This window comes from Chelonoidis abingdonii, chromosome 2, assembly GCF_003597395.2.
Source record: "Chelonoidis abingdonii isolate Lonesome George chromosome 2, CheloAbing_2.0, whole genome shotgun sequence".
Lineage (NCBI taxonomy): Eukaryota > Metazoa > Chordata > Testudines > Testudinidae > Chelonoidis > Chelonoidis abingdonii.
Genome location: NC_133770.1, coordinates 217,617,058 through 217,633,968, shown reverse-complemented (window position 1 = coordinate 217,633,968; position 16,911 = coordinate 217,617,058). Strand labels below are relative to the sequence as shown.

The 16,911-nt window shown below is 44.3% G+C and overlaps 1 protein-coding gene across 2 annotated transcripts in view; it reads left to right on the top strand.

The window, feature by feature from the left end:
• Positions 1-16,911, top strand: part of ANKRD29 (ankyrin repeat domain 29) — a 40,695-nt gene that overhangs the window by 18,721 nt on the left and 5,063 nt on the right. For both annotated transcript variants that reach the window (XM_032795790.2, XM_032795787.2), the window contains 6 exons: positions 1,273-1,371; positions 5,969-6,067; positions 9,669-9,767; positions 14,604-14,702; positions 15,451-15,546; positions 16,541-16,639. In XM_032795790.2, the coding sequence (XP_032651681.1) occupies positions 1,273-1,371; positions 5,969-6,067; positions 9,669-9,767; positions 14,604-14,702; positions 15,451-15,546; positions 16,541-16,639 (591 nt within the window). The remainder of the gene's footprint in view (positions 1-1,272; positions 1,372-5,968; positions 6,068-9,668; positions 9,768-14,603; positions 14,703-15,450; positions 15,547-16,540; positions 16,640-16,911) is intronic.

The window sequence follows — 16,911 nt, the reverse complement described above, 5'->3', positions numbered from 1 at the left end:
AGCGTTGTCCCTGTACAGCCCTAACTTATGCCGATGGTGGGGACCTTGCGCCAGTGGAGGATAAAGTATAGGGGAGCATTGCTGTGTGATGGCCTCTCTGCTCTTACCTGTACTCCACTCCCAATATATCCCCTTGTTCCCCTTTCACTGAGGGTAGAGTAGTACCTAGTGCAGGATGTGGTGGGAAGTTCTCCTGTGCAGAAGGGATTCTCCACTATCTATCTTCAGCCTGTTTCAAGCCACTTTGCTCTGTTTATACTGACTGGACTGGAGAATCTGGTCCTGAATTTTTTCAAAAAGAAAAATATATGGGGTGGGGGCAGGGAAGGTGAGGTAGGAGAAGGAATAGTCTGTAAAATATCATCCATAGACATGGTAATGGTAATAGCCTTTAAGATTTAATGAGCTGGGATACAAATATTACCAGAGAAAAAAGGAGAGACTCCTGCCTACCTCACTTTGGGCTTTCTTGTTTCACTTGAACACACAGGACAAGGAAATGAGTAATATAGTAGAGGCTTCACAAAGAAGCCCATTTATGTGAATGGAATAGAGAATATGGATTTTATGCAGGTAAACAGGATGTGGGATAAACATCAGTAAGGAAACGATTTTGTCACAGATTCTGTGATTTTTTTTCCAGGATCTCCAGGACTTGTTCTGCGAAACGGTTGGAGCAGCTGTCAACCCTGGGGCTGCTGGAGCTGCGGCCTCCGAAACAGCTGACGGGTGGCTGGCCCAGGGGCCACCAGAACAGCTGGCCCCAGGGTTGACAGCTGGCTGACCCCAGGTGCAATGGGCCAGCGGCCAGCCCCAGGCAGAGTGGCCTTCTGGGGCTGGAGCAGCAGTGGTCACCCCCTGCTGCAGGAGTAGTGCAGAGCTGGAGTAGCTGCAAGCCCGGGCAGCACTCTGTTTTTGTGTGTGTCCCTCCCCACCCCCCAGGATAGCTTTAGTAAAAGTCAGGGACAGGTTGCAGGCTTTCGTTAACTTTTGTTTATTGCTTGTGACCTGTCTGTGACTTTTACTAAAAATACTCCTGACAGACTCTTAACCTTAAACATCAGACATTTCAGTGCAGTGAGATGAGAAATGATCTCCTCCTCCAAATTCTGTTGTATCCTCTACAGTCCCAAAGATCATCATGAGTCTGTCCAGCTCTAGTTCAGTAATTCAAGTTCAATCCATTTTAATTCTGTTTAAAAATGAAGTGTATACTTTAGTCACATTTTATCCATTTGTTTGTTTGAAATATATTTCCTTTTTTCTTTACAGTCAGGCACAACTGCTCTGTTCTTTGCTGCACAGCAAGGCCACAATGATGTTGTGAGGTTTCTCTTTGAATTTGGCGCCTCTACTGAATTTAGAACTAAAGTAAGAGATTGGTCTGCTTTACTTCCAAAATTCACTTCTGTCTTAATGGCTTGTTTCCTCTTGATCTGCAGCATGGCATTACAGCAAGGGGATCATAAAAGAATTTCCCTGCTTGCACATTTTCAAAGCTATATGAATAATGCAGTCCTCTGGCAAAATATTAATTTAAGGCTAGTTTGTATTGTCTAGGCTTGATTGCTTGAGTTTGGTACCATTTCATTACAGTGTATCTTTTCAGATTGTGAAAGCTGCAGTGAAGAGATCAGCCCCTCCTCTCCTAATATGAGAACAAGAGGTCACACAGTGAAATTGTAGACAAGTAAATTTAGAACAAATAGAAGGAATTAATACAGTGGTGAGTCTGTGGAATTCACTGCTGTAGGAAGTTACAAACTTAAATACTATAGCTGGATTTTAAAAAGCGCTGGTTAATCATGTCTAATATAGCTACATGAATAGTTAGTGTGTGAGTGTTGAGAGGGGTGATTAAATCTGTTTGCTTGATGCTTAGGATGATCATGAAAGAAATCAGGAAAACTTTTTCCCTTCATGTTCAGCATTGCACTGTTCGCTGGTGGCACTGTCTATTATTAAGGCAGCCTGATACTTTCTGTTATAAGACCATGTTATAGCTGTAAAACTTTCATTGTTCGAGCTGAACTCTTCCAGGATGGGTGTCTGCCTCAGATTAGTCAAAACAGTTCAGCTGTTTCAAAGAATGTTAAAATGTGCTGAAGAACTTTTCTTTGAAAAGCTCTCGCCCTTAACCCCTATGCTTTAGAGCAGAGACTTGCAATTTAATGGGATGGCAGGCTTACTATTAAGGATGTACCTTTTTGCCATCCCTTGGAAAATCCACCCAAATCTGGCCAGGTGATAAGCCTTTGAAATATTGCAGTTCATGCATGTTCAATAGAGATTTTATTCTATTTTTAGCAGCTAAAACCTCCAAAGAGTCCATCTTCATTGAGCTGCTCCATCCCCTCCCAGCTCGTGTGTGTGACTGGACTGTGCATGTGTCATCCTCCCAGAGCATACTCCAGCCCAGAGCTGCGGGAGGCTCAGAAAGACTTTCTATGTAATGATTGCTCCCAGCTGTTCCAAGCCAGGGTGGTACATGGTTCTCTTGTTCTCCATAACCTTTCTGCTGGCACTCAGGAAGCTGTCTTATTTGAATGCAGGGGGGATGAAAGCTAGGCTGAGGGGGGAAGGAAAGGAGCAGATTGGGACAATGAATCTGGTGAGACTGGGACTGAGGGGCAGAGAAACTGGGACCGGCTGGGCAAGGAGACTGGGAGGGCAGGGAGGCGGGGACTGGGAGCTGGGCAGGGAAAAGAGCACCCTGGGACTGGTTGGGTAAGGAGATTGGAAGCTAAGAGGGAGGCAGGTGAAGGTGGGACTGAGATTGGGTGGGAGGAGTGTTGGCAAGGGAGACTGGGTGCTGAGGAGACAGACTGGGATCCAGAGAGTGAAATGGGGGATGGGAGTGGGAGCCAGTTGTCAGGGAGGTGGGATAATATGAGTCCATGAGAAGCTGGAGGTAGGAAGGCAACTGGGACTGGTAGGAGAAAGAGACTGGGACAAGGAGCCTGGGAAAAGATGTGGGGAAAGAGACTGAATGAGGAGCCTGGGGATGGAGCTGGGACTGGGAGCCAGTCTGGTCAAACGAGCTGGGAAGGAGGGAACTGGGAGCGGCTCAGGGAGGAAACGGGGAGTGGGTGTGGGGATGGGGAGAGACTGGGAGTTGGATGGTGAGACTGGGACTTGGACTCTGAAGCTAGATGTGGAGACTGACTGGACAAGGAGACTGAGATCATAAATCTGAGGAGTAGAGACTGGAACTGGCTAGGCAAGGAAAAATGGGACCGTGACAAGCAGCCAGGGGTAGGGAAGAAACAGGCCTGGGACAAGGACAGTTTGGAAAGGACAGAGCAGAAGGGGTCAAGTTTAGGGGAAATGAGGTGAAAAGTCTGTACCCACTGGAACACCCTCCTGTCCACAGCTTGGACTGGAACCCCAGGTTCCCAAGTCTCACCATTCCTCTGCAGTCTGAAAATCTCTGTGAAACCCATGTGTTTCATCCCCCTCTTTTATTGGTCCACACAGGGTATGACAACCTACTACTGCTATCAGTTACACCATTAGCTCAAGGAGCAGAGGTCTGTGCAGTGGATTTAAAGATTCCAACTGATAACCCATGTAGCATCATACTGACACCCACATAATGGAATTTGTTTCTAAAGTTTGCTTTTTTAAAATCTATAAAATTACACACAAAACTCCATTAAAAGAACACACTTATACGGTTGCAGTCAAGCACTCCAAAGTTAGGAAATTCCAGAATTAGATTCTGTGGAATCTTAATTGGGCCATTTGTGCATATGCATTACAATATGTCTTTAAATACATGATCACTGGGATGCTTTAGGGTTCAACCCAGACCAGTAAGGGGTTGTCACCACCTGCTCTGTAACCCTGGATGCTTGTGTGTTGTGCAGCTCTGGCTCAGATCCCTGACATGAGCAGCATCCTCAGAGCACAGTGGCCTCACCCTGGCTGCCACCAGTTTGATTACCCCTTCCAGGATGACACCAACAGCCCTTCTAGCCTTGTAGTGTCCAGTCCCTCTCACTGAAGCACTCACAAAACCTTACAAGTTTGCTGCTCCTTTAAAGAGAGAGTATACGGCACCAGCCAGTTAGTTTGGCTGAGGATTTCACTCTTCAGTTTGAAACACTGCACTGGGATGGCTGTGTAATAAAACAAGATTAAGTGTATTAGCAAAGAACAGCTATTTAATTGATACCAAGTGGAAGTAATTGGGATAGAAATGGTTACAAACAAGCAACAGTAAAAGTACGCTTCTAAGACTGAAAGCTAACTTAGAGCCTTTTGTGCCAAGCCGTTTTCTCACCACAGTTCTTCTTCCAGCATGGCTGGCCACTCCTTAGCCAGGGTCCAGCACACAGACCCCAGAGTGCTTCATTTCTCTGTCTCCTCAGGTGAAAAATCCAACATAGCTTTTTCTCTCTCTGCTTTTATCTTTCAAAGTTAATAGTCTTGCTGGAGGAGGCAGGAAGGTTTCCTGGAGATGCAGCATCCACCCTTGTTCAGTGGGTAAAGTGGCCATTCCCCACACAGGTTCTCCTGATGACTTAATCTACCTTGCATGTAAATGTCATTTGCCCCTCCTTGCTCAGTTCACATTGGAGACACATTCAAGTAGGTGGAACCCACATTCCTTTGTCTAGCACAGTGTGATTTAAGCCCTGGCTGCCAAACACCTTTTAAGAATATATTTCCAGCACATATTAATATTTTTTCATATAGCACCCCCACATGCTCCATGCAGTAATACGAATGACCAGTGTATTTCCAGTTCACATATGATACCTTACATGATACATTTTAGTTACAGATTATGACAGTGACTTAGGGTATACTGAGCTCATCAGGCCTAACTGCTACATATGGGGGAGCCTCTTGCCCTCTGAATTGGGGTGGTCTTAGGGTCACAATCACATACTGTTCCAATTGCTAAGTCATCCTACCCTCTCTCCCAAAATCTCCCAGAGACAGACCTGGCTGCAGCCTCCTCCCCCTCCCTGCTCTTCTGTTGCTGCTGCTGGAACATCCTTACCCTCTGCTTTGGGAACAGCTCTCACCTTCTGCACTGGTAGCTATTTGAGTGGCGTTGGGGGATGTCACACTTGGGAATTACCTTTTTTTGGCACAGGCAGCAGTGTTTAACAACATGACAAGCCAGATGTTCTGTTGCTAGTTATTGCTGGTGAAGTCTCTGTCCTAGTGGCACTGCAGCTGTTTTCTGTCTCAGATGGCAGTTAAGTTACCTGTGAGGGAGCATATCCCTGATTTTGTACACTGATGTAATGAATGGCATCATGTCTCCCTCTAGTGCTTCACTCAAAGTGCCTATAACAACCTGTGATTGCAGACATCTAGAGAAATTACCTTTAGCTGAAGTGGTAGGGACTTGTGCCTGTGGTCTCTGGTCTGAGTGTTGTGTGTGCTTCCACAGTTCAATACACATCTCATCTAGCAGCACAATCCTGTGTCTAACTTCCCCTGCTGCCAGTTCTCAGGCGGGGAACCAGTGAATGAGGCAGGGCATATCAGGAGGTTAGGCTATGGCTAAAGGAGAATTGCGGTTGAGGTGGATCTAGAGGCTGCTGGAACTGAGTTCAGCAGCGTGCAACTTAGTCCATTGGATCAGAGGTAGGGTGTGCTGGGAGTCACCGTGTGGGATGGGGTGTTATGTTTGTGAGAAGGACAAACTAGGAGTAGGGAGGGAAGTAAGTTTATATGAGAGGAAGAGGAGAGTCAGAGCAGAGTTTTCCTGGTTCCCATTCCTCACAAAAGAAACCTCAGGACAAGAATTCTCCTAGTGACAGAGCTGAGGTCTGATTTATGAGGGAAAGACTCAAAGTACAATTTATAACAATTTACTGGCTAGATATTACATTACTTCTATGAGCCAGATTCGGAGAGGTAGTTAGCACTTGCTTAGTCTTACGAACCCATTCTGTTTAGCACTTGCCTTCTCTTCTTACAATGCCCACTCTTTGCTTGTTTGCAGGATGGCGGTACCGCTCTGTTAGCAGCTTGTCAGTATGGCCACACACGAGTGGTGGAAACTCTATTGAAGCATGGTGCCAACATACATGATCAACTTCGTGTGAGTTCATTGGAAGTAGATATAAACACCATGGTCAGTGGAACAAACAAAGTGTGAGATTTTACAGTTCAGCTACTACAGATGGTCTTAGCGCCAGTGCAGTAAGGCATTTACCAAAGGTTCTCTTTTATACATTTTTAATGTAATTGTTATTAACTGTGTGCTCCTTATCATACTGGGAGAAAAGTACAAAGCCAAGAAAGGCGACTTAGTTCATCTATATTTCAAAGTTAGGTCATCTGAACTACATCACTCAGGGCTGTGAAAAATTTCACTCTCTGTGCGATGTAATTAAACCAACCTAAGCCCTAGAGTAGATCCTGCTAGGTCGACGGAAGTATTCTTCTGTTAACCTACCCTACCGTCTCTCAGAGGTGGATTTACTACAGTAATGGATTAACCCCTTCATTTGCTGTAGTAAATGTCTATGCTGCAGCAGCGGTGCACTTCTACCGTATACATATCCTTAGGTGTACTGTGGCTAAAAGGGAAACTTTCAAATCTTTGGGCCTGATTCTCCCTGCCCATTGTCATTTTTACAGCTGTTTAAGTGAATATCAAGTGCTACCACGTCAGAATGGTAGTGTTTACACGCCGGAGTAAATAGCTACATGAGGTGCAAGGCAGTGGAGGATCAGGCATTTAGTTTTTCTTCGTAACATGCGGATATCATTATAGGTAGAACTGCAGTTACATTTTCTTAACATCTTTATGTGCTGACATTCAGGTAAAGTGAAGATATTGAGGGAATGTACCTTTCTCACCTGATAGTGCTTTGAAAACAAATTAAAATAAATAACTGGTACAAATGACTTGATGGACATAATTTAGCTGGATTTTCAGAGAGCTAGAAGGGGCTGATCAGGGCCTGGATGAATCCGCATCTGATTTACTGTGGTGGAGTTGCATACGAGCTGGGCTATAATAAAACAAAAATGTGTGGCAGATGGTGAAAAGCCACCCTTCCCTAACTCAAGACAACCCAGACATAAAGGAAGTCATCCCCTGGGGGGTTATAATGTTCTCTCAGCTAACTCTACTGGAGCTAACTCTCATGATAGGGAATGCTCCCATGAGGTGCTAAGTGCCTTCATCCCCATTCATTTCACAGCCGTATTTAACATCTTACAGTTTCAGGTCCTAAACACACATTATCCCCTGTGTGTGACATACCTAGCTATGACTTCTGTAAAGAAGGGTGTTCCATGTTTGCTGTTGCATAGTGATTACTTTTTTATCCTGAGGGGCCATATTTAGCCATGTTTGTCACTTCCTGGTAAGGAGTGCTAGGTATTTCCACTGAGGTCTAAAATAACATTTGCCACATCCAACGCATCCACTTAGATGTGAAGGCAATAAAGTAACTTTCCCGCCATCTCCAGGAACGGAGCAGCATTCTCAGTTGTATTTATAAGCTTGTTTTGATTACCCGTAGCCAATTTTTTAGAAGTTGTGCAATAACACCCTTATGCAGGCAATTAAAAAATTAAAATAAAAGAGAATTCAGAGAGAAAACAAGTATTAGCTCTGCTTCTTTTGCATGGCGCTGCTGAATTGAGTTTGCAAGGTGGTGGTGGTGTCTGGCTGCCTACTTGATTTGGCAAGCTTCCGTGCAAGATGGAGCTCAAACCCATGGCTGTCAGAGCAATTATTCCAAAAGCATCAGGATTTCACTTTCAGTCTTTAAGCTGACTAACCATTAACAGTGTGGGGAAGAGGAGCCCTAATTAAAAGGAAACCTTTTTTGCATTGATTGGTGCTGTAATAAAGAATGGTTTTCAGATTACTTAACATTATTTGTTCTGAAAGAGGAATCTGAACAGAGACTCCTGTTGTGTCTGTCTGGCGCACAAAACCTACAAAAGGGGCTAAACACAATTACCCAACCCTGTGTGCCGGCTTACTAGTCAGACACAATCTAGCCTTCAGTATGCCCAGTAACCCATACGTTACTTGTCTGTTGGAACAAGTCAGTGTGCAATCGAATATAATAATCGAATGGCTTGTCCACACAGCACGTTACTGCATGACAAGCCATGGTGTGAATCTACAGACCACCAACTTGCCACGCAGTTACATCCTGTGCGGACGCTGCTACAGCCCACTGAAAGTCCCGGAGTGTGGCTTAGCGTTTTGCCCTTTCAAGTAGTAGTACCTCAGCCGCACTCCAGGACTTTCACTGCACTCTAGCAATGTCCACATGGGATGTTATTGCACAGCAAGCTGCGTGCTGTAGATTCATATTATGGCTTGCCATGTAAGCAAGCCCTAAAACGCATGAAGTGTAAGAATCCCAGCCGAAGAGAAATTAAATCCTGTCCATTAGACGCCTCTTCTGATTCCCAAAATCTCAACCCTCTTGGCATCAGGGGCAAACTTTCCAAATCTGGGACCTGAAGCAAGGACCACTGCAACCCAGTAATGCTGAGTCAGGCCCCTAGTGATTGGAAAAAATAAGGTCGTCTATAGTCTAAGTAGCCCAACTGAGTTAGTCCCAGTGTAGTGATGTGCCACCAACATTTAAGCAAAGGGCTTTTGCTAAAATACTCCCTTTAGCCTGTGATAAACTTAGTGTGCCCAGGGAGCATACAGTTGCAGAGGGAGGGTGGAGGGGCTTTAGTATCTTATTCATTCGTTTACCCATTTAAACCAAAACACTTCCTCTTAACCAGAGGGAAGACAAAATTCCCATAATATGCACTTCATTGGGAACTACACAGGCAGAGACTGCATCATATCTGAATGCCTGTCCCAACACCAATGCAAGTTTCCACTCCTAGCTAGACAAATAAAGCATTACAGCTGATTGAAATTTTGAAACTTTTTTTCGTTGGAAAATGGCCTTTTTATAAGAAGAACTGAAAAATGTTTGACTTTTGAAAACCTAACACAGAAAATGTTTTGGTTGTTAAAAGCTGAAAACATTTACAATTAAAAAAAAAAAGTTTTTTGTTGGAAAAACCAAAAACTGTCAGTGAAATGTTTTGAAAAACCCCAAATTGTTAATTTCTTTCAAACGCTTTTAGAGAAAATACCATTTTCCAACCAAGTCCACAAACTACCTTGCTGTGTGTAAGCCACTGGTAAGTGCTTATATTGTAGGTCCTCATTATATGGCTGCTCTACAGAGATAAGTCTACCGCAACTTCCAGCCAAAGGAGTTACTCCTTCAGCTCGACTGGTAGAACTTAGTACTTTTAGGCCCCAATTCAGCAAAGCACTTACGTAGACACTTTAAATTAAATACATGGTTAAGTCCATCATTCTTTAGCAAAGCACTTAAGAACTTTGCTGCAAAGGGATGGATTTAAGTATGTGCTTAAATGCTTTGGTGACTTGGGGACCTTAATATGGTAGGCCCTGGGTTCAAATCTCAGCTTTGACCAATGATCACAGACATAACATTTGAATACTTAGGAGAAATGCTACACACCCAGTCTCATTTGTTGTGGACTAAACTCAGGATTTTGGTGATGATGAGTTTCTTGTGTGTAGCTATTTATACGTTATTAGGTTGCTTAATGGCACAGAAAGGGAAATATGTTTTGATGTAAATATCTAGTGTAGTTTTACCAATTAAGCTTTATTTATTTTTACTCAGGATGGAGCTACTGCACTTTTTCTGGCTGCCCAAGGCGGTTATCTGGATGTCATCAGATTATTGTTATCTTCAGGAGCAAAGGTCAACCAGCCAAGGCAGGTAATGTTCGGCATTGCACTACCAAAGCAGAGATGACATTTAATTAACATTCTCTTGCTAAAAATATGGCTGGAATTCTCAAAGGCCCTAAGGGAGTTAGTATTTCCATTGGAACTGGGTACCTAATGTCCTCAGGCCTCTTTGAAATTGCTTCTTAAAACACTAGCAGTAGATAGCACTCCACATATCCCCTGCTAAAGTCAACCAGTCAGACTTACATACTTATTAAAACCCTACAACAACTTTAGTTTCAAAGTTAATCTTTGACAAAAACCTTTGACTCTGAGTTTACTTCATGCTGTCTATACACACTGTAATAATCAGTCATAAATTGTAGTTTAACCTCCTTAAACATTCGGTACCTGTACAACTGCCATCCCTGTTTCCACTTAGTTGCGCTTTAAGTTCTGATGCATAACCACATGCATAACTTTATGCATAAAGAGTAAATCCACTGAAGACAGTGGAGCTACTCTCATGCTTTGTTACACAATGTGCTTAGTGCTTTGCTGGATCAGACACTAGTGCTCTTGGGGCCTAATCCAACTCCCATTAAAGTCAAGTGGAGTGGATTCAAGCCTCAGGGGAATGCAAACATTTTAAACTACATCAGGAAGTAAATACAGATGAAAGGTTTCTAACATATCCATAATTTTGCCTCCTTGTATCTGAACTCAGTGGGCCTACTTTTCAAAAGAGGGAGTCTTAATAGGTCAGCCAGTTTTTTGCCTTTGGATGCTGAAATCCACACTTAGATGTAAAATGAGCACTTATGTACTTAGCTGCCAATTTGAGCATCCAGATGGGGATTTGCACATCCCACTTAGATACCCATATTAGAAAATGAGGCTTCCCAGAATGCTTGATTTTACATCAGAACGTCTCACCTAAGGGTTGCTAAACCAGTTCAAATTAGCTAACTACCCTGAATCTTCACCACACTTAGCCTGTACATTCAAAAATATTTGGATAATGTTCCCTTCTTGCATTGTTCATGTATGTCTCTGCTAGCTGGCTGAAGTTTACTGGCTTCAGCTGGATAGGAAATCAGGAGAAAATGGGATGAGAGAGCCCTAATACAGTGCAGAATGTAGCACATGAATAGGCTGTCTAGCTTTTCCTGTATTTCCTGACTTCCTACCCAGAAGAGGCAAGCAAGTTACAGCCAGGCAGCAGAGAACTACATGTACTTCTTCAGCAGCTTCTTTGAGGGCTATGGGTGTCTTTTCACTGGAAAAATCTCTGCTGTTACTTAGCACGAGGAAATAGGACCATACATTCATATACCTGTATATCCACATTGAGACCATCCTACCTCTCTCTCTCTGTAGCTTCCCTCAGGCACCAGATTTATCTTTATAGGTAGGAAGGTTGGCAGGTGTTCTCTGGGCTGATGCTTAAATTACTCCTCGGCTACCTGTGATTACACTGTCTCTCTGGCTTTGTCTAGACGGTGATTTGTTAAGAGGTGGTAACTAACACATTCTAGGTATCTAGGGAAGTGCATACTTTAATATGAGCTAAACCAGTCAAGTTAAAGCCATGGGAGCAGCCTAGCTTTAACTCGACCATGTTAAAGTGTGCATTGCCTTGTCTAAACTGGACTCTTAGCTAACGTCAGCTAAGTAAGATGTTCTAACACCTACTAATAACACACTCTTAAACTCTAGTCCAGGCCGAGCCTCTCTGTCTTGTCTCTAAGGATATATCTATGTGTAACCCATGCCCTAAGTTCCCTGTAAGCTGCGTGGCTGCAGCAGCAGCCTATTTAGCACCGTGCAGGCACTCAGGGAACCCACCCAGGGACCTGTCATCTGCCATGACTGTGGGAAGGGTGCCTCTCCTCCAGCCCCAACCTGCCATGGCCGAGGTGAAACCTCAGCCCCAACTATGCCGCTGTCCAGACCTGCTGCGGCCGGGGCACCCCTACCCCAGCGTGAACCAGAACGGGTGGCCCAGCCCAAGCCGAGGTCAGACCCAGCCGCGGCCAGGATGGCCCTGCCCGAACCCAGCCCTAGCCCTGACCTGTCGCAGCCGGGGCTCCCTCCATGAACCTGGCCCCGGCCTGGACCTGTGGGGCCACGGGTGGGGTGCCTATCCTGTGGCTCCAGCCCTGGAGCTGCCACGGCAGGAAGAGGCGCTTCCCCTTCCTCCCAAGCCCAGGTACTGCTTTGGGGAGAGAATGCTGGCAGGAGTCCTTTCTCCCCACTGTAGCCCCGGAGCACTATCCTGCACCCTGGAGCCCTCATACCCCTGCACCCCAACCCTCTGCCCCAGACCTGAGCCCCCTCCCACACTCCGAACCGCTCACTCCCCTCCCCACCACATGAATTTTGTTATATGCACTGATATGAAGGTGATGTGTCACACAAAATTCATTCTGCACATGGGTGGGAAAAATGAGGGGGAACACTATGCCTGCAGGGTGTGGCGCTCTGTGTACTTCTAGTGGCACCTAGACAACCTGGAGATTGAGTCTGTTACCGCCTTGGTTAAGATCGTGCAGTAGAGGCTCATGCAGTACATTCCAGAGATCCCAGATTCGATCCTACCTGCTGACAACCAGAGTCTGTCAGTATTACATCTACATAGTAATTAAACACCTGCAGCTGGCCTGGGTCAGCTGACTCAGGATCGCTGGGTGGGCTCGGGCAGCGAGGCTGTAAAATTGTGGTATAGGCATTCAGGCTTTAGCTGGAGTCTGGACTTTGGGACTGTCCCCCCCTTACAGGGTCCCAGAGTCCTAGCTCCAGCCCAAGCCTAAACATCTATACCGCAATTTTACAGCCCCACAGCCTGAGCTCCACGATCCTGAGTCAGCTGACCCGGACCCACCACCACTATACTGCAGATCTTTTATTCCAGTGTAAAAGTACCCTAGCAGTCTAAACCTAGATTACTGAACCTGGCTGGTAACATACACCGGTGAGCTGTTACACAATTGGGAATGGCTGAAGTGCAGCAGCACTTTGGCAGTGCTTACTATGCTGTGGGATGGGAGTGAAATTGTTTAGCTACCCTGAGCTGGCTCTATGCTACTGAGGAGTCCTATATACAAGTGAAATCCTCAGATGGCTTTTTTAGGGCAGCTTCATGTCTGTTTTGCACCATGGACCTGTGCAAAGGGGACACATGTCAGGGGCCAAGCAGCTGATCTAATGTGTAAATATTGTACCTATTTGGATGGTACCACTCTTCTCACCCACTGGGAACACCAATCTTGGAGGAAGAAGCTACAGCTAACAATTTGCTTGTGTACTGTATCCTGCTCTGCCCCAACTTCATTTGTTTTTTGTTATTTTAGCTTGTAAGCTCTTCAAGGCATGCACTGTCTCACATCTGAAGAAGTGAGGGTTTTTTTACCCACAAAAGCTTATGCCCAAATAAATCTGTTAGTCTTTAAGGTGCCACCGGACTCCTTGTTGTTTTTGTGGATATAGACTAACACGGCTACCCCTGATACTTGTCTCCTACTATGTGTTTTAACAGCACCTACCATAATCAGTGCTCTGATCCTTTCGGCACTACTTCAATATAAATAATAGTGTTATCCTTTCCTTCTGCTTCTTTTTATTCATATAGGTAAAACCTTAACATAGCCTTAACTAAGGAAAAGCTATCAAGTCCCCTGTACTAAACTTGTCTCGTCGTGTTTTGCAATTCTTATATAAGTAGAACCACAAATTGCGCAATACATGTTCTGTATGCAGATTTCCCTGTTTTGAAGGGATTTGGATTTTTTCCAAACTTTTACAGCTCAGTACTGTAGTGCCATATCCTAGCACTCTCTGCTGGACAAAGCTTAAAAATAATCATGAAACACTTGAGTTATTGAGGGGAAAAAAACTGTACATTGGAGATGGACAATTTTTGCCATCCCACTTGTTAAGCTTGAGTTATATACTCTGCGTACAAGAGAGCTTTTGCATTTTATTTTTGGATCACAAAGAATTCATTGTGTAAATAGGATGTATACTAGGGTGTGGGCAGCCATTGTAATATCAATGAGAACATTTATACAGAAGTTATGCAAGAAGGGGAAAAGCTCAGTTTTTTTATTATTACTGGGTATTGGACTTTGACTATGATACCATGATTTCTGGGTGTATCTTTGCTCTTTCTGTGCATCAGAAAAGACAGAAATGTAAAGGCTAGGGATGTGCCAATGGGACGAATGTTCTGCCCATTCTACCAAATGTGCTTAACCAGGTTACCACCAAATGTGCTAAACAGCTAACTGGTGTGCACACAGTTGAGAATAAAAAGGATTTAACAAAAAAAAGGAAAGTAGGGTAAAATGTTCAGTTTGATTATGCATGGGGAATTAGGTTTGAGACTTCCACAACAATGGGAGGAGTCTGCCTAACACACTCAGCTCCCAAGTGGTGCTTAAATTAAACCGTCTGTGCCTAGTTATGGCAATGGTCGCCAAACTTTTCACAGTTGCGCTCCCCCTTCCTCCTGTCTGCCCCCTCCTCTGCACGGAGCCAGGAGCAGGGCCATGGCAACAGGTGTAAGGGGGCTCAGGCTGAGGGCAGGTCTGGGACCGGGAGTGGAGCTGCAGTCAGGAGCCTCGGCTGCAACAGAGCTGGGGGCAGAACAGGGTTGGGTGGCACTTCCTCGCAAGCCCCCTTGGGAGGCTGCTGTGCTCCCCAAACATTCCTTTGTGCGTCCCTAGGAGGGCAAGCCCCACAGTTTGGGGACCACTGTTCTTATGGCAATAAGATTTTATTAAGGAATCCAAGTTCACTCCTTCCAGTAACCAGAATCTAGCAGTGAACTGTCAGCATGCAGTGTCACAAAGTGAAGCCTATATCAGTCTTGTTTTGCTTGAAGGACGGGACAGCTCCTTTGTGGATAGCATCTCAGATGGGTCACAGCGAGATAGTGAGGGTAATGCTGCTCCGGGGAGCTGATCGAGATGCCACACGGAATGTGAGTAATTTTCACTTTTGGAGTGACTCTTACAGGGATACTGCCTCCAAGTTAAAAACATTCTGCATTTTCATAGCAACTGTCATCAGAGGATCTCCACACACTATACATCAGTTAATTTAGTCTCATAACACCCTGTGAGGTAAGCAAAAATAATTATTCCGAATGTCCTGTTGGGGAAACTGAGGCAGAGAAACATTGCAGTTAGCTCAAGATCACACACACGAATTCTATGGTGGACATGGAAATAGGACTTACGTCCTCTGGAATCTTCTAGGGCCCCAAAGCCATCTGCATGAAGGCATTACACCTCTGTGCAAGTTTTGGGATCCCTGTATCCCCTTTCATTGTCAGGCAGTGCAGCTCCAGTGGAGCCAGGACGTCATGAGCTGCCCTTTTCCTCAGTCTTTCGGCCTATCTTTTTGTAGGGGTTCTTTAGTGTAGGGGGTAGAGGAAAGAAAAGTTCACATAAATTCCCTGTGGTGTTTGAGATGAGTGAGACTGATGACGATGCACATTGTCCCCAGCTTTACCCCTCCTGCATTCTCCCTCCCTGCTCCCCATTCAAAGATGGCACATCATGAATTCCAGAGACAGATGGAATGATGCTGTGGAGGTGGATATGCAAAGATCATGTATGGAGAGGACTGTCCCTACATGGAGTCAGAGGGGACAACCCTCCATTCAGTCAGAGAGCATGTAAAGCTGTCATAATAACTGAACCCTTTTCTTTCTCTCTCCATTAAAGGATGGTACCACCGCTTTACTTAAAGCTGCTAACAAAGGGTATCATGACGTTATAGAGGAATTACTCAAATTCTCTCCTGCACTTGGCCTGTTGAAGGTATGTACTGAAGTATGTTGGTATTGGCATAGAGCGTTTGAGAGACAAAAGGCCTGCTTCTCTGCTGCCTTCATTGACACCAGTACAAAGCGAGTGTCCTGATTTGATGCTGATTCACAACCATTTTATAGGTATTTATGACTATGCAAAGGGAAGGCAGTGAAGATCCAGGCCCAGAGAGTTCAAGAAAGACATGAAATCTATATTCTTTTGATTTCAATACTCTTTAAATATGATTAAAACTCTTCTTAAAAATCCTACATACTAAGCTTTGGGAGAAGGATGCATACTGTGCTGTAGATAGAATTCAGCTTTTTTTTTTTTTCTTCTATTTTTGTCTGAAATAGATTGATGTTTATGATGCAATTTTAATGCCAAATCCTGGCCTCTGTTGTACTAATGTTACTGAGGACAGAATTTGGCACAGCAAACTAGAATTCTAAGAATGCTGTTCCAGACAAAGCAATTCTGTATTTGATTTAGTTCTCTTTGAATAAATGTAGTGGCTTTGAAAATTACATTGGCTATTTGGGGGCAGATTTTTAAAAGCTGATTTCATGTGCCCATAGATTGCCGGTGCAAACATTACTGACATGGTTTTGCAGCTATTTTGGGGTGTCACTAATGTCACCTGGAGGTGTTAGTACCCAGTTCAACCTTTTGTTGTTTATTTAACATACTTCTAGTTTATTGAAAAATAGAATTACAAAAAGAACACTGTTACTTGGTAATGTCAGCCTGACTCTCATTTACAGTAACACACTTTGAATTACATTTATACCCACTTTAAAGCCCCTTTACATTGCCAGGAAGGAGACTCATTGTTAAGGCCCTGTGTCTTTAAATATGATCAGATCACTTTGATGGCCTAATCGCTATAGTGTTGTTTCTCTTTTCCTTATACGCAGGTCTGTTCTTTGCTGCTGTTTCTGTTTTTGTTGTTTTTCCCTATGCACCTGGTACAAATGTTTAGATGTATGTTTACATTTTCTAGAATGGGACTTCTGCTCTCCATGCGGCCGTGCTGGGTGGCAATGTAAAAGCAGTAGCGCTACTTTTGGAAGCAGGAGCAGATCCTTCTCTTAGGAACAAGGTACATTTTGCTGTTTTATCCAGAACTTCTAAAAACGTACATGTGAAAACATTAAACATTGTTTCTTCGGTGTTACTACTAAACTCATTTTGAACAGCAGCAGTCCGCACTTTTGCATGTTGTCTTCGCAATGTGCCTCAACCCTCATCCAAAGAAATTATTCTCCATGCCCATTCAATCTTTAGTTTCTCTATAACACTGATTACAAGGATGCCAGTTAGTGCCACTAAGGATAGTGGTATTAGTGATGTGGACATTAACCCAAGAAGAAT